Below are 25,927 nucleotides of genomic sequence, written 5' to 3' on the forward strand. Positions count from 1 at the left end.
TTATTTATTATAATATTATGTGCTTAAAATGTTTATGCAAAGATCGAAGATCGAGCATTCGCCACTCCCGTATCATGGACAAGTTTTAAACCACCCGCCCAGAGTAAAGAGCTGTATTTTTCTTCTTTAAAAAAATAATTATAGGTATTGAATCCAATGTCTTGTGTTAATATACAGATTTTCAAAACTATATTATATTTTCATGTTGGAAGGATGTTGAAAGGATGTTTTAAATAATATCCAAAATGACAACCTGGTGAAACAAAATATTAATAACTTGTGCGCCAAAAGTTTGATAGATGGTCATTTGATTTTAAACAAGATACAAGACAGGCCTATTTGAATGGGGTTATGGGCAGTGTTTACTCAGAGGCTGTATGTCTCAATTTTGGCCCAGTGAAAATAATATTTGGCCCACACAAATTTGCAATGCTGTATTACAATTAGTCAATTTGAGGAATTACTGAGCCAAAATTGGGCCAATTTGTGGAGAAAATGCTTCATTCGGAGCACCCAATTTCCAGAGAGAGTAAACACTGGTTATGGGCCTTTACAGAATAGCCGCATTATAATTGAAGTTTTTGTATTGACATCAAAAAATCATAAATAGGCCTATAATATTATGTGCATAAAATGTTAATGCGAAGATCGAACATTCGCCACTCGTATCCTGGACAGATGTAAATGCTGTGATCTGTTTCTTTCATATCTTTGATGTTTTAATCATAGACCTACATGTAGGTCCTACATCAATACAACATTCCTGGTTTATTCCCGGCATTTTCCGACCCGCCTTTCATGCCTCGTAATATTTAACACAAGCATGCATATTAAATATAGTGATGGCACACAGGGATCCCCTCTGACGTATTTACAATGGAACACACATGTAGGCCTATAATGTGAAGCGTTTGAATCCACCCTGCATGTCCAGAGCTTGGCAGTCCATTGAAGACATACCTGCCGAATTTTGAGCCCGCATGACAAGATTGCCGCAATATTAAAACCATATTAAGATCCAGGCCTATATCCGATGCTCAGGGCCGGGAACTTGGGCCGAGGAATACCCGGGGTTTGTATCGGTTTGCATCGGATATTCGCCCCGGGAGGGCCGGGGAGTGGCTGAGAGTTTTGCCCGGGTGGGTCCGGGACTGGCCAGGTGTTTACCCGGGACTTGAACTTTTAAACCCAAAATCCACGGCTCACGACCCGCCATCCCCGGGTCCCCAGGGGCCGGGGTTGCATTTGATAAGTGCATAATAGTGTACAAATACAATGTATATATAAAAAAAAATAAAAAAAGTAAACAATAAAACAATAAAAACAAAACCACATACACACAAACGCAACCCACAAAAAAACAACAACAAAAAAACAAACAAAAAAACAACCATGATATCCCAGCAAAAACAAAACATTTTCGACATCATTCTCAAAAGGTTAGAACAGGTTGACATGAAACGTTTAAATGTCGGGTTATATAAATGACGTATACATGGTATAAGACGTTTTTATAACATTCAAAAACATTTGTTGACAACCAACTGCAAATACTCTAACATAATGTTATTTAAGGGGCGCACCATTAGATTTCCAGGGGGGCATGGGAGTTTTTGAAAAAAAACTTTGCCCACTAGTGAGAAAAAAAAAAAAAATCTGTGCCCACTAGTGAGAAAAAAAAAAAAATTTTTGCCTCACTGATGAGTAAAAAAAAAATTTCCCCACCCAACTTTGTATAAAAATATACCTTAAAATTGAAAAAAAATAACTTTGCCGCCGAAGGCGGCGAAAAAAAAAAATATTGTGCTCTTGGAGGCGAAAAAAAAAATTCCGCCGCCTTTGGCGGCGAAAAAAAAAAATTCTGCCTGACCCAAACTCCCATGCCCCCCCCTGAGAATCTAATGGTGCGTCCCTAAGTGTTGATAAAACATTTGGCAAACAATGTTTGCAAACAAATACTTTACAATAACATTTTGAAAACATTTTTAAAATATTGTTGTAGAGTATTTTCACACAATACGTTTTAAAACGTTCCCATATCATGTATATAACCCGAGATTTGATGTTATTAAAACGTTTTTATCTAAACCAAAACCCAAAGTATAACATGTTTAAAACATTTTAAAAACATTTTTATGTTTACTGGGATGTTGTATTATTTATAACAGAAAACGTTTTCAACATTATTCGCAAACGATTAGAAAAGGTTATATCATAAATGTCGGGTTATACTAGATATTTTTCTGATATCATGTTTTATCATGTTTAAGTTTAAGTTATATATTGGAACGGATTTTATATTTACTTTTGGAAACTTAAGGCTAATTGAGCTCATAACAGAGACATTGTACGTTGTGCAGAGACTGTTTTTTGAATGTTATAAAAACGGGAATAATTCAACCTTGGCTATAATGGCTCGATGGGCAATAATTGTAAATAATGCAATGAGAAAATAAACGCAGACTGAGAGGTTTGTTTATATCGTCGTCCTTGAAATCAGCTGATAAGCTACTGTGATTGGTGTGTAAGGTCACGGAAACCAAAGGTCATGTTATTGTCCTCGCGTAAATGATAACACACTTGTGGGTAGTACTGCAAACGCTGCTGTCTATCCATAGACTGTCTATGGTCTAACTAACGATAGTAGGTTCGCATTGTTAGTTTCCGGATTTATATATTAAACATGTATTGGATGATGGTAGTTATATGGTGAACAAAAATAGATCACAAAATCAAACCATTAATTGAACTATATGACATTTGGAATGGTTTAAAGTTGGTATAGTTGGTATTTACGGTATACTATGTGTACCGTGCTCTAGCCGTTGGATGGACACCAATATCATACACAATCACTATGGGTAGCTATAGGCTCCATGATCAACTGATATCTACGAAGTGGAGAGTTGGTATTGGTTTGTTTGTTTATTTTTTGGCAATGTTTGCAAACAGTGCAGCAGGACAATGTGTAGGTAAATATATTGCGAATAAATACGGCGTTAAATTTAAAACCATAACATAACGTACATGAGTGATGTAATTTTTTTATATCATGAATCATATACTTCATGTGACTTTTTTAATATTATATAAGACAGCATCGGTTTATTATACCTATATTGTAGTCCCGGTGAACGAACCCAAATCCCTGACTCATGTCTAAAATATGGTAAATGATTGTAGGCATATACATACAAAACATGCAACGTATTATAGTTAGGTAAGCTTAAATGCGACTAGCGCATATTTCAGTACTACTATAAACATGTAGTACATAGCTATGTACATGCAGCTGATATGCCTATTTTATATGGATGAGTATTATAACTTTATAAGGCATAATCATAATACTGAACTGAGTTACAAAATAGCAAACACTTAAAATTGGATGTAAGGAAGAAACATATTATACCAGTCTAGCCTAACGACTGACACACATCCAAGGTTTTAAAGACCTTAAAGACCTTAAACTAAAAATTATTCAGTTAATAAGTCCCACCAATTGTAAAATTAACAAAGTTACATAAAATATTAAGCAACAGTTAATGCTAAAGATATACATGTACAACGGTTGAACATTAATAGATCCAACCGGGTTGGTCGAATTGCTATACATTTATTGAATCATTTTTTAGGTCCAAGCCCATTTTGCGGTTGATTGTAATACCAAATTAGTAGTGCACAGTAGGTACATGTAGAACCCAACGAATGTTGGGTATAAAGTACCCAACAAATCTGCACATGTATTGTGCACAGAAATGTCCTCAACCGTTGCTAAAATCTTAGGTAACAAAATGCCAAACATATCTTTGTCTAATAGTGTAAAAAGACCTTTTAAGGTCTTTTTTTACACTATTAGACAAAGATAAAGCTTTAGTAAACATGATCAATTAATATTGAGTTAAGGCTAGTGAAAGTCGATTCCGAGTTTATCGTCCCCCGCCCGCGTCACTTTTTGGAAACCAAAAACACCCGCGTCAAATTGTCAAAAATGCCAAAATAATTCATTATTTTCAAAGTATCAGTGTTTTCACCAGTTTTAGCAATTGAAAACATATATTTTTGTTTGTAAAACATATAAATTCATAACTTGGAAGCAAAACCAGGCTCTTTTCTAACTTTTCTAGTCCCTACCCATATAAAAACATGTTTATAAATAACATGTATGAGTGTGGCTTTAAATCAACACGCATTTTAGGTCAATAATGAAATCTGATGAAATAATGAAAATGAAAAATGAAAAGTCACCTCACCAACCTGGGAAAAAAAAGGGACGATAAACTCGGAATTAACTTTCATTAGCCTAATATGTCCAATCAACAATAAATTCTATAAATTATCCCGGGTAAATATCTATAGTGTGTTTTATGACATTTTAACAAACTGTGTGTACCTCTTTTTATACTTACTGATCAGCTTCTTTAAAAATACCTTTGGACGATACACCAGTGAATATATCATCGCCTAATTATCCTGCCCGGTATAATAATAGCCTCGACTGTAGATGGCGTTTTACGTACCAAACGGGACAAGGTGTTACAGTCAGATTTTTCGACTTTGACACAGAGGAACGATATGACAAGGTAAGTACGAGACTTTTCAAATTGCAGTTGTCATTTTTAATTGATACAGTATTGCAATGACTGCATATTTGATTAATAACTGGATGTAATTAGTTTGGTTAATTTAACCCCATGAGAACTACCTGCCGATTGGCCAAAATAAATAGTGTGTCTAATTTTGAACCAATCAAGGAGGGGAATAATAAGAACATCTGATAATGCCGATTGACCAAAATGAATATGTTGTCCAATTTTGGACCAACCAAGGAGGGTATTAATTAGATCATATGTAAATACAAGTTTGACCATGAATAGTTTAAAGCCTAAATCATATTTGGCAATTGAAATGAGCATTTCAAGTTATCAACCAATCAGAAATGCTGTTAGATAACCAGTAGTGTCCAGGGGTTAAAATACATTACTGTCAGATGAGAGGCTATCTCAATTTTCGAACTGCAAAGTGCAGCTGCTTATGGAATAGAAAGTAGGTTTTTAGGGAAGAGCCGTTTCCTCATCTCCTCCTATGTTCCTCTCTCCCGTCTCCCTATACCAATTTAAATGATACTTTGTATCGTGTTTTATTATCAAGAATATTGCATTAGGGATTGTGTCTTGCGGCACTGAAAACAGTGACAAATCTAAAGTCCGTATGCACAAAAGAGTTAGACCGGGTCTAAAATTAGACCTGGTCTAAGTGGAATTTAGTCCCAGGAGAAAGGGCATTTTCCCAGGTAGTGGTCGCATTGCATTCTCTAAATTCAATAAATTTTCATCGTCAACCGTGTAATTGAATGGGATTATTTTGAAATTTTAAAACGCTTGAAATATCACAAACAAATAGGCCTATGTTGATAAATAATATAAATACAAGCTAAAACCGTTGGGGTTCGATAATGAACCCCACAAAACTAACCGACTATATTGAAAAATGCCATACGGCCGGGCGGTTTCACAAGTTGCCGGCTCGATCATGTCATCCGCCGCCTGCATTTTCCTTTACATATGTTTAAGTTATTTTGTATTATATATTTCTGAACTTTGCATTTAAATCTGTAGAATTTGCAATCTACTCTAGAAAGGAAATAAGAGTAAAGGACCATTCATGGTGGAATTAAATACCGTTTCCTCTTTTTAGCTGATATTAGCGCCAATCAACTCTTCAAATGAAACTTTGTCATATGATGGTAACAGAACACCTCACACGATATACTTACCTTGGCACGGAGAGACGTGGATCATTTTTAAGACCGATGGCGGTGGGTATAGAGGAAGAGGTTTTCTACTTCAAGTGACTGCAAACCGTGAGTTAATATAATGATGTGTAATTCATCGTAGAAGTTGTGATGTAACAGGAGTAATTAGTATAAATATAGGTAAAACAACTGTTGAATGTATTGCCCTGCACTAGACGACGATTTTACTCTGCATCGCACCATTAATTTGATATCAAAGAATAGGCAAAAGGACATGGATCGTAATTCAATAAATTACTCTCAACCAACATAAGTTTGGTATAGGGATCAATTTGCCTCTGGGAATCTGAAAATGGACGTATGTTCATACCATACACCATACCCAGCCGCAGTTTGTAGCCCTCACAGACTTAATAGCGTAACGCGACCAGCCGGGGCAATCACTTTGAATAACCAACAGAGCCCGAAAGTGCTAGTTTATACCACTTTTTAAAGGACATTTTCTTGAAACCTGGTATAAATTTCAGGCCCTACCCTGTGAAACCGCCCACGTCAGGGGCCGGGGTCAGGGGGTCCTAGCCGTTGGGGAACATAATTATGTTCTTTTTATTTATAGGAAATCCCGTATGCCTACCAGAAGAATACGTGTGTAACTACGAGCAAATATTTCGTCTATGCATGGATACCCGTCACCAGTGTGACTTCATAACAGACTGTGATGACGGATCCGATGAAAGAAATTGTGGTAAGAATATATTTTGAATAAATAGATTTTTCATCAAAAGTTACACTTATGTATGATTTAATTGAAACAAGTGGATATTTTCTTTCTTAGATATTATTGTTATTCTCCTTTGAATAAACGTAAAATTTGTGTTTACTTTAGCCATTAGCGCCAATCCGGCCTGAAAGGTATGGGGTGTGGGGTGTGTGTGAATTGGGGAGGGGAGGGTGGTGACACTCGACCTGAATTGGCAAAAAGTGGCCGAAAAGAACAACAATGGGCCATTTTGCCAGGGAGCCCTGTCATGGGATTGACGCCCATGACTTTGGCAATTACTTTCATTGATTATTAAATTTTCAATGAAGCGTACAAAGTGTATACTGGAAGGCACTCTAGCTATAAAAACAAAACGCTGTTTGTCTGGGCGTGCACATGATTTAATTGCTCTTTTTTGTGTGCACACTTCATTTCATTTTTTAGTTCAGAGCAATTAGTTGTGTTTAGTTTGCATTTGTGCTGCACTCGTAAGCATTTTATCACAGGTAGTAGCCAAGTTGCGCAGTAGTCCTGCTGCTAAACTAAACGTTACAAATGTTTTAAGTAGGGTTTTTTTGGCATCTTAAAAGTCTTGTTTTTTAATGGATAGCCTTTTTATTAAGCCAATGTGCTAAATCACTTTACTGCTCCCCTGCCAGTATTGATTTATTTTGTATTAATTAATTAGTTAATTAATTAATTAATTAATTAATTAATTAATTAATTAATTAATTAATTAATTAATTAATTAATTAATATATTTTTATTTATTTATTTATTTATTTATTTATTTATTTATTTATTTATTTATTTATTTATTTATTTATTTATTTATTTATTTATTTATTTATTTATTTATTTAACTGTTGCTCCAGGTTTTTGTTTTGATAAAGATGTTACGCTATCGCCAGGCGAGGGGTGGAACATCACATCACCCGGCTACCCTGGATTCTATCCTGCCGATCTCAAGTGTCCACCGTACCATGTCATCGCACCGAATGAATCCATATCTCTGCATATCATGTTCTTCGAAACAGAATTCATATACGATCCGTTTTTGATCAAGGTAATATGTTTACATGGTAACACTTAAAGTTACGATCTACCGGTTCAGTTTTTACAACTTAAAATAAGCTGCTGGAAACTGATTATAATTTAAAAAACATGGCCTGACCTCTCCGATCCATTATCAAAGGCAGAATGGTTGATACAGATCCTGCTAATCGAAAGTTTAGGCCATTAAGCAAATTTAGATTGGGTTCAACTTTAAGTTTGATCTTATTTGAATGAATGAAGCTATAGCTCTGGGTACTTCCTATAATGATGGACAAATTATACGACCAACATCACGTCTATTTGATCACATTGTTAACAATTAAGTCAATACCATGAACGCATGTGCAAATGTAGGCATACCATTAAATATGTTATACAATGACATTAATTTATCTGCATTTCATTTTATATTTATGTTTGTAGCCATACCCTGAAGCCAATTACAAGAAGTCGTTAGTTCTTCAGGGAGTCCGTGCACCGGACAACGTATACACGAACACAGATCAAGTATGGTTGGTTTTTGAAAGTGACCCCACAGAGAACAATGTGTATACAGGGTTTCAAATTGAAATATCTGCTTCCAAGTATAATAGTAAGAACATTTTTATTTTACAATTGTAACCAATTGGCCCGGAGTCCGAATTCCCATTGTGCACTCAGACATTTTGTCCAAGTTCCTGATGATTGTAATTAACAATATTGACCTTTTCGGTAAATCCCATAAGCCTTTGCAGAGTACACCTAAGAACTCGTCATTTGACATCACGCCAATCGTTAAAACTCCTTTAAAACCAGATATACCAATTAAACCAGTTATACCAATCATATAATTATATGGTGTATATAATTATAATACCAATATATAATTTGAGGTTGTTTTATTTATTGGTTCAACTGGGTTTTTTTAACATACATGTATATGACTTATACTAGCATGCTTATGCTTGAAGCTAGTCGACTCTAAAAAAAAAACATTCGTCGTCTTTTTGGTTGTTACATTATATGCACTACGTTATGTTTTGGTAATGAGATGCTGAATATATCACTGGGTGTGACGCGCTTTTAATTGGTTCTGTCCGTTTGCATATTTGCATCTTTGTAAAGGGCACTGAGGCAGGAACAATGCGCTGTATAAATCCCTTGTATAAATAACATTATCAATTTAAAATTCCATGTACTGTGGCGTATAACTAACATGATGTCGATGTACGGATTCCTATCAACACCGTAGTAACGTTATTCAACCTTCAAAACTATTTTTTAATTTAATTTAACTTTTGTTTTTAAAACAGTTTCCGATTGCAGCAATAACCTTTGGCCATGTAATGACACCTTCTTAACCTGTTACGATAGAGACTATCTATGTGATAAATTGATGGACTGTCCGTCTGGTATCGATGAACACAATTGTGCTGGTGAGTAGACCAATTCCTATATACTGGATTCATTTTGTGTGCTACATCGTGCTTGCCGTAATGTCGTAATGGTACATTTCATTTAGAATTAAGCAAATGAACCATGAGGGTACAGCGTCCTTCAGAGGAAATGTTACGCCGTCAGAAAGCCAGTAACCCCTACTATTACCAGCCCCGCACACTGTCTTAAGAAATTGAAACATACTATTTTTGCTGATAAGACAAGCTATGAGAAAAATCATGACTGACCACAAGATTCAAATTACAAAAATGATTTTTGCGTTAAATTTGTAAACAGAGTAACAAAAAAACAAAACAAAAAAAACCAAAAAAAAAACCGAAGGAGTAAGCTCATAATCCCTAACCTTATTTTACTATACACCAATTTGCGTATTCTTTTCACCAGGGATAAACCATTAATGGCGAGGCGTCTCAACTTTATAGGATGTTTCTCTCTGGAGCTGTATATACTTTGTATATTTACTGTTATTAAAGCTAATTCACAAAATATCAGAGTACTGGACACCATTTGGGCGTTCCAGTTGAAATCCATATATCCGCTATGGCATGACCTTTATCTTTCACACAGGGAGTGTGGATTTCAAATGGGATTACCCGAATTGAAAATAGCATTTGAAATCAACACCCCTTGTATTATAGGAAGTTAGTGTCATGTCTTCCATAGGAATATATGGATTTCGACTGAAATAGCCCATTCGTAAGACACGTTTTTACAATGTATGTTATCAATTATTGCTACTGCTCCAGGTGTCGTAAACGGAGAGACTCAGGTGGTAGATTTAACTTCGGGGAATACGACCACTTTAACATCTCCATCTTCCCCATTCTACTACCCCGATAATATCGATGTCCAATGGCAGATCCTCAGTCCTCCTGAATCCACCTTGCGCCTAGTCTTTCTCAACTTCTCACTCGCTATCAACGAAGACTTCTTGCATATAAATCTAAACGATTCGAAACAATCGAGTGAACCGTTAAGGCGTTACACAGGCTCCGATGTTTGGAATGTCGCATTATTGTCGGATCGAGCAGAGTTGTGGTTGAGGTTACTTGCTGGTGATTCGAAATCAGTAATAGCAGGCATGGGGTTTGTGATTCAGCTGAATTTAACTGGTAATTATGACCTACGACCTTTAGCACAATATCCCACAATGCACCATTCCATTGGTTACTACAAACAACCAGTATCAATAGAGGTTATCCGTGTTCTATAAGCTGCATATCCTACCAGCGACTGCTATACCTTGTTTAGGACTTGCCATGTGACCTTATCTGGTACCTGCATTTGCAACCATGACTTGCAAATAGCCCGCCAATCACTGCCAATGGCTAAAGTCATACAGGTATCTCCGAAATCGTACATTGAATTGGTTTGAACGAGGAATGCTATTGTTAGATGTGGATAACCTCTATTGATTCTACCTATGTTGAGCTGGGTGTTGAATGTGCATTAGTATATTTTATTGGTTTTAAGTTCAGCAAATTATCATGCCATTTAACACTATATACCTTTTGCATGTTTTGGGGTTTGGGAAGGCCAATTTTCATTAATGTACTTTATAAATACTTATTTGTAAACACATTTGGACAGTCTTAAGGTCAAGAAAGCAAGTTTAGGAATTACCCACGTGATGATAAGACAGTTGATCAGATTGGCCCAATTCAGACACATTAAAAATTATAAAACGTAACTCGTGTTTATAATATCTTCTGAACAATAATTTTTCAAAGTGTGTACTGGGACAGATTCCTATGAATTATGTAGATTGTATAGTAATGACGGTGTAATTTCATCTGTGTATTTTAATTAGACACTCTAGAGTGTGATGCCGAGGAATTTAGCTGTGACGACAAGAACACATTGATAACTTGTTTAAGTGCAGAATTTGTGTGTAATTGTGAACAACAATGCGTGGACGGTTCGGATGAAGGTTCTCAGTGCGGTAAGTTGTGCGTGGTTATTAAGGTTCTCAGTGTTGTAATTTGTGGTGTGGTTATGAAAGTTCTCAGTGTGGTAAATTATGGACGTTTTTTTCTTTTCAATGGACAATGACGGATTTTCTGTTTAAATATTTTATGAAAAATATATGTCAGCTTCATCGAAATAATTCATTCTTAGTTTTATGTTATTCTATAAAGCAAATAACCCGATGACAATCGATGCGCCATCTGCCCGTGGGATAGGCTTGTTAACAACACCTGGGTTTCCGAATGTGCATTATAACAATGACATGCAGTGTTGGTGGCTTATCAAAGCAACGAAATCAAACAGGTAAGCTTTTGGTACACCATTGCAATGTCCATTATTAAAGGGGCATTTCGTGATCCACAGCCTCATCCCCCCACTTTTCTCAAAAAAAGTTGAGATTTTTATATCACTGGAAACCTCTGGCTACATAATGTTTATGTACAAATATTTCTTGCAGATTAATTCGTTTTGCAAAGATATCGTGAAATTTGAATTTCGTTCTGGTGCACCAGAACGAAATTACAACGCATTGTCTATGGAGCAGTGTAATACACATAATCATGCATAACTCGCAAACGCAAAATCGGAATCAACTGAATTTTTGGGAATAGGCTTTTTTCGTGGATATGTACTGAAAAATGTCATAAAAAGAGGATGCTAGGATCACGAAACACTCCTTTAAGGAAACTATTTTTATATGAACGCAAAGAAATTACTAACATCCATTCTGCCACATTAGTTCGACAGCACTGTGAAGTCACCAGACCCGTTTGAATACGATAATACTACATTTCAGCTGTTTTGTTTGCATGAGGCAAACTTGAAGATAGTCGCGACTTTCGACTATAGCTTGGTGATAGTACACTACACTAATGACGGCTAGCTATTGTGTCCTCACAATTAAATAACGACTATAGCACATAAAGTTTTCCAAATGGATCGTTACTTCGTCCATGTAGACCAAGTAGACTATTGTGGTTTTTGCCCTGCATTTTTTCTGACACCAACAGAGGGCGTAGCAATTGTAAACACATGCCAAGCGTGACTATACATGATGATGAATATGTGGTTTAGATAGCCCAATTCATATTATTGTATATACTATTTCAGATTAAAATATGTAATTTATAAAACATGCTTGTGGGCTTACTTACAGGATTGCGATAGCGATTCACGGTCTAGCACTGGAATCCAGATTTGATACTTTATCAATAGAAACAACAAACGGTACAAAGAAAAACGTTGTATTGCTCACAAGAGAGACAAAGTTAACACAACTGACCATTATGGACGATCAAGTTACGGTGACGTTTGTATCCGATAGAACTGTTGTTGATAAAGGTTTTGACATCGAATACTGGCAGTATGATTCAATTAGTAAGTAGTACAAGTATTTGTATTCATTAATAGACTTTACCACAATAATAATCTGACGTTAAACCATTGAGATACATGAGGTCAGGTTATCTGTTCAACAACAACAACAACAACAACAACAACAGTAACGATAACACGATGGCAACAACAACAACAGCGATAACAACAGCAAGGTCAACAACATGTAGATAAAGTTCGTGTTCCTGTAAGGTCATGCTAAAAAGGTACAATGGCCGTCTTTCATACAACACAAGGAACCGCCAATGTACTGCAAGTTTAACTCGCATTCATCTCCTCGTGTTCGCCAACAAACAACAAATTATTTTTTATATACCCATAGCTCCGCCGTGTGAAGAAAGCGACTTCCAATGCAACAGTTTGTCTTGTGTTAAACAATCTTCGCGATGCGATGGCATTAATGACTGTTTAGATAACACAGATGAAGACGGATGTGGTAAGTCTTATTTTGATGTACATGATGTACTCTGTGGCTCAGTTGGTTGTAGCGTCGTTCTAGTTAGAGCTCTGTGGCTCAGTTGGTTAGAACGTCGTGCTAGTTAGAGCTCTGTGGCTCAGTTGGTTAGAGCGTCGTGCTAATATTACAAAGGTCGTCGGTTATTGCTGGGTTTGTTTTTTGTCAACGTATAATGTGCACCGGCTACTACTCTGGGGAAATATTAAAATTTGTTAATCCTATTATTAACCCAGAGAACTAAATATAACAATTTTCATCATGTACACTATTCTTCGCACAGTTATATTTTAGTCATAGCAAAAATATTTTAAATATAAACTAGGTATTAGTAATAGATGATCAGCCTTGTATTTAATAGTATGCCATCTGATATGCGTGGTACTTAGCTGTTACGTGTTGAGCCAGTCTATGGTTTGCACAAGTCTTTCGTTAGTTTAAGGGGGTACTACACCCCTGGCAAATGTTGTGCCTATTTTTGCATTTTTCTCAAAAATTATAGCGCGTTGGTGACAAGTACAACTACTGCATTGTAAATTCAGCAACTCAAGGCAAGTAGTTATTGATTTATTGATCAAATATTGGTTTTCCCTCATTTTTGACTGTAACTCCAAAACTGTTGTCTGTGCTGAAATAAAATTTACAGTGTAGTAGTTGTAGTCCTTGCCCCTATAATATACATATCTTACTTGTCACCAATACGCTATCATTTTTACGAAAAATGCAAAAATAGACACAAAATTTGCCAGAGGTGTAGTACCCCCTGAAAATGATCTATTTGCAAACTTATTTTAGATGACGTAATATGCCAGGACACGTTCCAATGCGATAACACAACGTGTATAGTGAATAGTGAAGTGTGTGATGGTGATGCTACGTGCAACAATGGAAGTGATGAACACAAATGCGGTATGTATTGATCTTGTTTGTTATTGCTTTAGCCGTTTGTAAATGTAAACAAACAGCATAATGCTGTCATTTAGGTCTCGAATAGATTTATTATAAAATAAGTATGTTTTTGAAATTTGTACTTAGCGGGCGTAGCTAGGCTGTGGCGCCAGAGGACAAGGATGACGGATAGCACCCATCCCAATTCCTGAAACGATTGCGGCAAACATTTGCACACATACCACCAATATGGTTATAATAAGTTGAATTTCTATCTTAAAACATCTTTCAAATGACTGAATGTTAAAGTGCGACGAAACTCTCACTTCAACCGAGGTTTCAGGTTTTCTAGTTATTCTGCATACTTCTACATTTGAATATAGTTATCATTTGTTTGACACAGATGTCATCATGTGCCCTGATGATTGTGCCTGCACGTATGAAGACGAACACCTTGTTATACACTGTCTACAGGGTGAGACAAGATCCACACATGGCGTCTCTGATCTACCACAGATTACAAACGACTTGTAAGTACATTAACCCTAACCGCCTAAGGGCTTTTTGGCGACGGGAAGGAAAGAAGTTGTTTGCTCTTGGTGGGATTCGAACCCGAGACCCCTCGCATGCCAGGCACTGGGTCGGCGACACTTTGCCACGGGTCTTGGGCTTCGCTGGCCAGCGAAACCGTGCCTATATCACTTAGGGCGATTGCGTCATCACACCACGTGGGATGCATGCACGAACAGCGCATATATCAAGTAGTATTTTGTAGTATACCGTCCTGTTAGGGTTAATTCACATCTGCCTTCCCAACAAAAATAATGTAATATTTATAAATAACAAAGCAGATAAGGTCAAATTGACCACATAGCCAGTTGAGTGCACATGCTGTGTAATACGCACCTTTAGGAACGTGAGAAATTCGAAAATCGATTGGGGCACTGGTCTGTGGGTGCGTTATACATCTTCGTCATTTAAATTGTAAGGGTTAATTTTAATCAGTCATTTCCCAAACTATTTGTATCTGTTTTACAATATAATCATTTGTAATGATTTTAATAAGTTGAAACAGTGAATAGCATTGCAATTCGTTAATAAACCAATAGGACCAATGTGCAGCAACTATCGTCTTCAATTAATCTTTACAATGACACTAACTACTTCAACCTTTTTGCATGTGTTTCATCTCGCGCAGGGAAATAACAGCGGACAACGGATTTTTAAGGCCAGGGATTTTCAAAACCGTACAAAGGCTGGAAAAACTGTAAGATCATTGAGGATTGAAAATTATTTAAGTTTTCTTTCAAAGAAAATAATTTTGTGTGGAATGCCAGAAAAAGGACCGACTACTTTACTCGTTACCACTTTCTAAAATACAATGAACTTTACATATTTAAAGAGACCAAAGTTTGTGTGAGCTTTCCAGAATTAATGTGCAGAAGGTTTTTGGATGATGTGTGTTGGTGAGGGGTAGGGTACTTGGAATGTTCTTGCATTTGTACATGTGTTGTTCTATTTTCAAACAAGATATATTGATAACACTTAGGTCTCTTTTTATCATACTTCTATTCTTGCTTACAGGACTATGACTATAGGACTAAACATCACTGTTAATGAAATACCACTAAGAACGTTTGATCGACTGAACCATTTGATATATTTGTAAGTACATTATTATGCAAAGACAATGGCTCGCAATAGACAGTTAAGGGGGAAAATGTTAATTGCGCATGACATGTTACACTCAAATTTTGTTTCTTGTATTATATATTTATGTATTTACTCATTTAAACTTTTCAGGAATCTAACAAATGTTTACAATCTCGATATAGTACTTAACAACACATTTGCAGAGCTGACGTCACTGCAGGCATTGTGAGTAGCTTATAACATGCTTTTAAAGCATTCATAAGATGTCAGAATCAACATATTAATTAGAATTTACACGGGCCATTACCAACAAAATGTATATAAAATCTATACCTGTGAACTAAAATTTAAAACTACAAATATTTATGTAATACATCAACAAAACGTGTGAGAAACACAAAATAGAAATATATAAGCTGGAAACTAAGCGGAGAATAAATAAAATGTGGCTGTTTCTTTTGGTATTATTCGTTCCTTCATTGTTTTTATTAGTATATTATTATTTTTATTGTGACTTTTAAGCATATTAAAAGGCGAAAAATAAATAATATATAATTATGATATTTATTGAATTGTATAATTATATATGCTGTCCAGTTGTAAATTATACAATGGGTTATGCATAACCATGATAACAATGTCGTTTTAAGAACAGAAGTGTATCTGCAATAAAAAATAAAATGGAGATAGTTGCAAGAATAAACTTTCTTTTCCCGGTGTGGAGAAGATTTCCTGTTAACATCAGTGAAAACTGGAGTACTCCTTAATGTAAAATGTGTTAAGTTATTTAGTTCCTTCAGTAGGGAGTACGTTTGTTTAATTTTCAGAATTCTGTGGCAAATGCAAAATACACTATTAGAGCCTGGTGCACTGAAAGGATTGAATAGCCTCCAAACACTGTAAGACAAGATTTTTTTATCAATTGTAAATATATTATTCAAGTTGACTTTTACTATAAAAGTCGCTATTCTGCAAATCCTCTCCACTACGGTCTCATTTCTAATTGAATACATGAATTCAAAACCCACCCAAGTCCATGAGAAGTGATTTTGAGAAAAAAACTTGTGTATCATTTTAATTCCTTCAGTTTGATTTACCTGGTCAATAGGTAAGTTGTACGTGCAAATGGGTGGGTTAAACTGTATTAGGTATGACGATTAGCATAGTTCAGGGACTTCGTGGGGTTCATTTTAAATTCTGGACTTGGGTGGTTTTTTGAATCATATACAAAGACAATAATGTTGGAATGATATTACCACTAGTAAGATAATACAAAATAAAACACACAGTTATGTATAATTTTGATAAGCATTCTGCTATGTAATATAAACCACACTTTCCTTGATTAAACGCATTTTTTTTCCAAAAGTCACTGTCCAGCAATGAAGATGTTACAAGTGGACTTTTGTTCATACTGGATTTCAATCAATGTGTTACAAGACTCAAATCATGGACTTGGGTTGATTCTTCCATACATGCTATTTTTCATATGCTCAATAGACACAGAGGATGAATTTGAGTTGTTCTTTCATACATATGACAGGCCTATGTATAGCAGCACTTTCCCATGCTTAACTCAATTTGGCCAAAGTATGGACTTGGGTGGCAATTGTATTCATATATTCAGTTGTAAATACATTATTCAAGTTGACTTTTACTATAAAAGTCGCTATCCTGCAACTCCTCTCCCACTACGGTCTCATTTCTAATTGTTCAGCGAGCCGCATTATATTCACTTCACCAAGGCCAAGTAAAAATACAAATATGTTTCTCGTACCCGTCCGGGTTTTTTTTTTTTTTTTTAATTAGGAGGATGAGGGGCTTTTTATTTTCTATTTTGTTATTGGAAAACAACGCTAAATACCTGTATTTGGCACCATATTTTTGGTATTCGACATACAGATTGATATCTGAGAAAAAGGAGGAGGCCCTTTTTATTTTATTGTTTTGAGAGGTAGGCCCTCTAGTGATCACAAAACTCTTCTTAAATGATGTATTATGCATTTACAAAGCCGTAAAATAAGTTTCAACTTCCGAAACATCTTTTTCAAGAAGTTATTACTGAAAGATAACAAAATAAAAATACATTTGAAAAATCTTCAAAAAAGGCGAAGGGCGCGGATGAGAAACCTGCATTTTTTGTACTCGGCCTAATGTAACTATAACTGAAATACTAAGCATCAAAACTACAAAATGCGTTTGCTATTACGTTTGTAACATTATTGTTCGGTTAAATACTGATCATCAAAACTACAAAGTGCGTTTGCTATTACGTTTATAACAATATTGTTCGGTTAAATACTAATCATCAAACTACAAAATGAGTTTGCTATTACGTTTGTAACAATATTGTTCGGTTTCTACAAAGTCAGATGTTGTTTATGTTTCTATGTATATGTTTATTTTAATTTCAGGGTAGTTGTTACCGGGTATCAAGTTATTGACAAGAATAAATCGTTCATTGCAGATCAAGTGAATAATCTTCCAAAACTCAAAACAATGTAAGTAACCCGTGCTCATGAACAAATGTATATTTTCCCCTGTCACTATGATCAAGCAAGTGCATCAGTTACATAAGATGTTCTGCTTCAATCCAGCTTTCCAGGAAGTAACCTTCGCCTGAAGTAATGGTAGTCAAATCTTAACAAATAACCGGTGTCATGCATGCTGGAAGCAGTTTGTGGTCATAGTATGATTAGAATGAGTTATTACAACTAAAACGTTGCAAAATGTGACTGACTTGTTTAAAAACTCTGGGGATTAGTTTTTAAAAAGCGCAGTGATTTATAGTGCGCTACGCACAGGCACACCGCCTAGACGTTGATCCACAAGCCTCAGCACACTTTACAGGTTGTTGCTGACCACTACGGCCACACATCATTCCATAAACCATTAAACAACAATTCAGGGACTTCGCTGCTTCAAGAGCGCACACCCTAGACATTCCACCAATAAACATCGCAACCAGGATCAGCTCCCCGAGTTTCGTACTGGTTACAACGAGACAAATTAGCAGTAAGTTCCTTGTCTAGGGGAATTTCACTCAATTTTCCACGAGATCGTACTAGGCAAAACCAGGGTTCGAACCCGCAACCTCTCGCACCATATTCGAACGCCTTATCGATTGAGCTAACTTGACTGCTAAGATTATTTACAAGGCTAATTAAAGCGCATGACAGTAGGCCCCCTATATATTTCAATAATACATTTTTGTTTGTGTTTGCTCTCTTTTCATTCCAATACATTTAGATACGTTGATGATGGTCATTTATGTTGCGGAATTCCTGACTCAATATCATGTGTTCTACTAAAGTCTACATACTCCATAACTGAATGCGGTAGTATGCTGGGTAATACTTTCAAGGGAGTGACGTCCATTATTGGTGTATTAACCATTACAGGCAATATAGCTGTTATAATATTTCTGTTTGCAAACCGGAATGTACAAATCGGACAGATACAATGTCTGCTGCTCATCAATCTATCAACATCTCAACTGTTGATGGGAGTATATTTACTTATCATCTTTGCAAAGGATATTGAATATGGTGCAATGTATCAAACGCTTTCCACGACTTGGCAAACAAGTGGAACTTGTCACGTAGCTTCATTCGCTGCGTTTCTCGCCTCCCAGGCATCCATTAGCTTTTCGCTCTTGCTGGCTCTTGATAGACTGTTCAGCATTGTGACTCCCTTTAAAAGTATCCGATTTAATTTAAAATCAGCATGGGGAGGTGCTGCATTCGCATGGGGTGTATCTCTCATTTTGAGTTTGATATATGTTTCACTTATAGGTGCAGAAGATAAAAATGAATTCGGATTGTCCGATATTTGTTTTACATTACCATATTTCATAAAACCAAATCTTTACACCGTCTTTCTCGGCAATACGTCTAGTCAATTTAATTTACCCGTTTTCACACCGAATGACACCTCGGCTTGGACATTTATTGTCAATATATTCTTTGGTATAGATTTTATATTATTATTTTTAATTACTGCAATTTGGATTGGAATTATCATTGTTGGATTACGCAATTATCAAAATCGTATTACGCAAAATATGGACAATATAAAGCTCACAATCAGGTTGGCGCCAATTTCGATTTTAAATATCATCTGCTGCTTAGTTATCATAAGTATAGGATTATGGTCTCTAGATCCAAGCAATATGGTGTCTATAGAAACACACGCATGGTCAGTACTTTTTATCCTTCCGCTAAGTTCATGCCTAGGCCCAATTTTGTATATTGTAGCTGTATATTTTACTGAACTCGAAGCAAAGGAAAGTTATGCACCATTAGATGATCAATTCGCGGGCGACCAAGGAACACAACTTGACTCACAAGTGCCACAGGAATTAGCGTCTGTGGACGCTGAAGATAATGTTATAGAATTGATATCGCCAAAATTACAAATGGACTGGGATAGAAAATCGTCGCACGATGATAGGGTTCAAAGGTTTACGGACGAGGATGGAGAACATAGAAGAGACTTATTAAGAGTGGACGGAAGGCATGAGGGGCCATGGGTGCAACAGGATGGTGCCTCAGCGGAACCTGGCGACACAGAAGATAGCAACGATGGTATGCAGCTAATTACAGGTGAACACCTATCAGATGGTACTAACTGCTGACCAGATCCTGTACACCATAGTATGAAAACAAGATACACACTTAAAACGACGCGGTTAAAATTTCAACTCTTTTACGGGGTCAGTTTTATTTCATCTATTCATGGTGAAATCAACCACGGTCGGGGTCATTTTCTGTCGTTTGGCATCATGTTAAATTGACCCCTAAAAGGGTCATATGACCCAAATATAATAATTTTTCGACCCACGGTCATTTTCTAATCTGGACCCCTGAATATAGTCATTTCATTTTTTAAACCCTAAATAGGCCTATAGTAAATTTTAACCACAATGTGTGTCAATTTTTCACTATATCACCGGTTTCAAATTTGACCCTTCTTTAGTCGGTGTATAATTGACAGTCGCCTGCGGGGTCAAAGATCACTCACTTTCCAGTGTGTAATGTTAGTTCATACTGAGAGCAAGCTTGGCAATCAACAACGGAGCGTGCCTGTAATATTATAATATATATAGATTGCTGTACATACTACAGAGAGTTACTTTTAGTCGGTAGGTCTCCCTATGTTTAGGTATGATTATTGCCAGGTATATTCAAACGAATGTTGACCAAATACATTTTACCAGGCTGCCCAATCAGTATTTACTTGAAGGATGACTCCGGCAATCACAACATTGTGCCTTATGTTAGAAAAACAATTTTCAAGCACGAATCACTTGGTTTTATATGAAACAAACTCATATTGACCATAAAAAGAAAGCCGCTTTCAACACGCGATGTTCAAAATTCCCGCGCCGAAATTGTCTAGTGCAAGGACGTCATTGCGCTGGACAATTTTTATTAATTCGTTTTTATTGTCAATATGTTGTTTGTTTCAAATCAAACATCGTGATTCGTGCTGTATTTTAAGACCACAATGTTGTTTTTGCTCTCTGCTCATTAGAGTCATGCGGTAGCATGACCAGCAAGTTTAAAAAAAAACGACTGATAAAGAAGAATAAGCAGATGCACCGCAAGACTATATTTACACGAAACAAAACGCTATTGTTCTATGATATTTTTCGCTGGGTACAAAATATATCTAAAACCATGCTAAATCTTATTTACTGTCCAAAGTGTAATATTTTAATAACTCATTAATTCAAAAAGTTATACCAATCTTACAGTCAATCCGATTATTTCATAATAAACTAACATTCTTGTTTATTTCACGCGGTATTTCATAGCCAAAATTAGTGGCAAATCATAGCTAATCATACTGATATCCAGAATCTTTCGTCACTGCTACAGCCATACATGGCTGTCACTGTCGCACTACTTTTTGAGATTCACTTTCAAAATATACCCTAGCATTTTCCTGGATACCCTACATACAAATTCTGGATCCCATTCGCCAAAAAAATCAAGTTTTTCACAATTCTTTTATTCTTTCCGGACCACAGCATACATTCATATTAATAAATACTCCACTTTCACACGTCGTTATATCGAGACGTCCACGTGGCGAAGTGGTTAAGGACATGGACTTCTAATCCACTTAAGAAGTTTTGCTCAAGTTCGAAACTTCCCATCACCTTTTTTTTTAAATGTTTTATTAACCAATTTATTGTCATAAATCAAGAATAACACCATTTCGAACATCCATTGCTATTGTGATATTATATTTTTTTTCATCAAACAAACATGTTTGATTTTTTATTCACGGCCTAGGGCCTACTTTCACCATGCAGATGCTTTCACCATGCCTGACGATCATGATATTTCCGAATCATTTTACATTTTGGATGCATTGTAGCCGACGGGGACCCAACTAAAGGCTGCTAGTCAGGTGTAGGAATGCGTGTATTTGGATATATGTGTGAAAAAGTATTGTTCCACTAGTATGGAAGGCCAACAGGGACAAAAACGTATCCAAAAAGAGACAACCAAATATGTAAGGCCATTAAAGTCATACGTAAAGACAAATTAGCAAAGCGGCAAAATACCCAAATGCCTATTGCAAGGAGGGACTGTCCCCACCACCATGACCACATACACACGGAAACCCCGATAGAGAGCAGGGCTTGAAGAATGAGGGAAATTAAAACCACAAACCGCTAAAGATCACCAACAACCGCCGCTCAATAGGGATGTCAAACTAGATTGCCCCACATGGTTACAAAGAACCACAAACCGCGAATTTTGGATATCCACCTAAATTGCCCCGCGAGGCTACAAAGAAGTGTGGTTATCCAACAAGCTTAAGCTATAAATTATCCCCCCCTAGAGACTACAGGGCTTGAAGAATGAGGGAAATTAAAAACCACAAATCGCGAAAGACCGCCAACAACCGCCGCTCAATAGGGATGTCAAAGAACCACAAACCGCGAAGTATGGATACCCAACCAGTTTAAAAGACAATTTAGCCACCGATAGAGGATAGGACCTGAACAAGTAGAGAAAATAAAACCACAAACCGCGAAAGAACGCCAAAAACCGCCGCTCACTAGGGATATCCAACTAGATTGGCCCACAGGGCTACACAGAACCACAACCTGTGAAATTTGGATATCCAACAAATTAAAACCACAAACTGTGAAAGACAACCAACAACCGCCGCTCAATAGAGACATCCAGCTAGATTGGCCCGCAGGGCTTCAAAAACCACGCACCTACAAAGAACTATCAACCGCGAAATTTGGATATCCAACTAGATTGCCCCGCAGGGCTACAAAGAACCACACACCGAAAAGTATAGTTATCCAACGAGCTTAAACTATAAATTAACCCCGATAGAGGGTAGGGCATGAAGAATGAGGGAAATTAAAACTACAAACCGCGAAAAACCGCCAACAACCGCCGCTTAATAGGGAAATCCAACTAGATTGCCCCGCAGGGCTACAAAGAACCACACACCGAAAAGTATAGTTATCCAACGAGCTTAAACTATAAATTAACCCCCGATAGAGGGTAGGGCATGAAGAATGAGGGAAATTAAAACTACAAACCGCGAAAAACCGCCAACAACCGCCGCTTAATAGGTAAATCCAACTAGATTGCCCCGCAGGGCTACAAAAGAACTATCAACCGCGAAATTTGGATCTCCAACTATATTGCCCCGCAGGGCTACAAAAACCACAATCATTAAAACATAATTATCTTGCTAAGTCGTGGCACTTAGACGCTTCCGTAGTATAAGCCTTGCTACATAGTTTCAATTTGAAGTAAATCGGACTCTGTGTCTCGCTGGCATCGTCAACATTGGGTATGTGTTGTCCATATTTACATTTTCTTAGTTGCCTTGAATAATTAAGGGATCTAAAATGAGCGTTTATTGCGTTTCGACAGTATTTTTTGTGGGACATGAGAGCACCTCGGACCTATCGAATTGCATTCTGAATACGAAGCATGTCTTTCTGATATCAAATAATTTTCATTTTTGAAAATCACAATATAATACAAATTTTATGACAAATTATAAAATTTGATATTTTTCAAATTTTGATATATAACAGTCCTCGAAGTAAATTATATACATCTAATGATATATTCTTAAAGTGTATGTAGCAGGGAGGAAAAGCCGACAGTCAATTGAACATTTTGACCTTTTATATTGAAGATCTGGATTTTTTTCCCAAAATGACCTATTTTTTTTGGTATTTTGGGAAAAAAATCCATATCTTCAATACGAAAGGTCAAAATTTTCAATTGATCATCGGCTTTGCATCCCACCTACATACACTTTAAGTATAAATCATCAGATTTATAAAGTTTACTTCAAGTACTGTTAAATATCAAAAATATCAATTTTAATGATTTGCCATAAAATGTGTATTAAATTGCGAATTTCAAAAATCAAAATTATTTGATATCAGAATGACATTCTTCGTATTCAGAATGCAATTCGATATGTCTGATGTGCTCTGATGTCACAAAATAAATACTGTCCAAACGTTCATACCCCAGCCCTTAAAGTATATTAAAATGTATATGTATCCCTATTAACATTACAGATCACGCGGTAGCTGTGACCAGCAAGTTTTAAAAATAAACGGCTGATAAAGTTTTATCAAATTATGTACTGTCATAAATCAAGGATAACATAATTTCAAACATCTATTTTTTGTTTTATGGAGTACTTCGTAGCCCGATGACTTTCCAAGCTTAGAGCTGCTTGGCTACATTCATAAAAGAAAGAAAATCCACCAAAAAACGTTGACAACGTAAAGAAAGCAGCAAGTTTAAAAAGCCCCCACCTCGGCTCACTTTTTGAAACTTGGTCCCATTTTGAATATCAACAGCAAATCGGTGTTTTTAACGTTTAAACAATAGTATCATTGTCATTAACATGCCTACTTGTTATTCGTTTAATTCAATCATTGGTCATGAACTTAATAATTATCATAAAACAAAACATATATATATAAGGATATTGGCCAAGAACAACATAATAACCTTTCTGATCGTTCCAGAATGCTAACAACTTAATATCGCATCGGCACATTAAAGATACATAACACTTCTGGAAATGTTTTAAGTTGATAATTATGACAAAGATTAAATCAGTATCTTTTACAAATGGGACCAAGTTTCAAAAAGTGAGCCGAGGTGGGGGCTTTTTAAACTTGCTGCTTTCTTTACGTTGTCAACGTTTTTTTGGTGGTTTGTATTGACCATGAGCTTATTATATTACCTCAAATACATTGTCACTGGGCGGGAAAAACCTCGTATGTACTTTTGGCCCTTGAAAATGGATAAAGCCTTGTAGGTGTAGACTTTATATTGAATGGTTTGCTTCATCCATGTTCAAGGGCAAAAAGTACATGAGGTTTTTCCTGCCCAGTGACGACATGTAGTATTGTGTGTATTGCCATGGAAGAAAAATACATGATGAAAATTGTAAATTTCGATGAACTTTTTTTGAATTATTTTTAAACAATGTATGTTATAAGTCACGAAACCTTGACATGTAATAAATGAATAACAGTGTTACCTCTGAATTTTGTGTATTCGACTTGAAATTTGTACATCATGAAGTCCTGAGTATCTAAATACTAGGGATTTGAATGATTATTGAAATGTTGCAATCGAATCCGCAGGTTTCTGTGTCAAGGTATCTGCACAAATTTCCAATGAAATATATCAATTAAGGAATATATTAACCATTGACAACTCAAATCATAGTGATAGCACGGAATGTTTGACTGATTCTGGATAAGCCAACTCAGTCAAAGTCAGCTTAGCCAGTCAGCCTGTTTTAAAGAGCTGCATGACTATGTTTCATCGAACATTCAGGATAAACAACAACACGAGAAAAGACTTACATCCGACAAAGCTTTGAAGCCAAACAAGTATCCTCTTACTCGTGACCTAAAGGCTCATTCAGTGATTTGCTCATCCGGATGACCGTAAAAAGCATCAAAGTTCGGATTTTTGCACTTTTATTGTCATAGATGTGCTAACTTAGCCTGCTAATGGTTCAGCCGAAAGCCGTGTATTAAAAACAAAACTAGGCATTTAAATGTATATATTATACTGACAGTATACCGCGAGGGTCATTCAAAAAAGTGTTTGTCTTGTTAATGGTAGCTACTTGAAAATGCGGATACATATAGTTTGTAATGTCACCTACAAGTGGTGAAAAAATCAAGACCATTTTCAGATTTTTGTTAGTGACCTGAAAACCACAGTAAGATATGGTTCACCGGAAACGATCAAAATATGTACAATATTTACAAAGGCGTCTAAAGTACAGTGTGTTGAAGATCCCATAATTATTCCATTTGGTCATGTTATACAGTAAAAACGGTATAAAACACAAGCATAATCATAACATTATATATATGTACTGGTTAAAAGGTATTTATCCTTATTCTCTTGTCCTACGAAAATCAGCGAAGTCCATTGTGCACTTGCGTTTATAAATATCCTTGTGTATGAAATCCTCACACGAAAATGCTGCTGCTCTATCCAATCACTTATCTTCTTGC

The 25,927-nt window shown here is 36.2% G+C and overlaps 1 protein-coding gene across 1 annotated transcript; it reads left to right on the plus strand.

Annotated features, from left to right (window-relative positions):
* Nucleotides 1-1,800: 1,800 nt before the first annotated feature.
* Nucleotides 1,801-21,949, plus strand: LOC140143913 (uncharacterized). Its single transcript, XM_072165742.1, has 20 exons — nucleotides 1,801-2,972; nucleotides 4,417-4,583; nucleotides 5,698-5,863; nucleotides 6,372-6,500; nucleotides 7,391-7,581; nucleotides 7,995-8,163; nucleotides 8,864-8,986; nucleotides 9,755-10,120; nucleotides 10,819-10,950; nucleotides 11,147-11,279; nucleotides 12,133-12,353; nucleotides 12,694-12,807; nucleotides 13,621-13,734; nucleotides 14,117-14,243; nucleotides 14,912-14,980; nucleotides 15,298-15,378; nucleotides 15,517-15,591; nucleotides 16,194-16,265; nucleotides 17,781-17,867; nucleotides 18,616-21,949. Exons 1-20 carry the CDS (start codon nucleotides 2,858-2,860, stop codon nucleotides 20,000-20,002), a joined length of 4,038 nt encoding a protein of 1,345 aa, XP_072021843.1. The 5' UTR covers nucleotides 1,801-2,857; the 3' UTR covers nucleotides 20,003-21,949.
* Nucleotides 21,950-25,927: the final 3,978 nt, after the last annotated feature.

This window comes from Amphiura filiformis, unplaced genomic scaffold (genome assembly GCF_039555335.1).
Source record: "Amphiura filiformis unplaced genomic scaffold, Afil_fr2py scaffold_32, whole genome shotgun sequence".
Lineage (NCBI taxonomy): Eukaryota > Metazoa > Echinodermata > Ophiuroidea > Amphilepidida > Amphiuridae > Amphiura > Amphiura filiformis.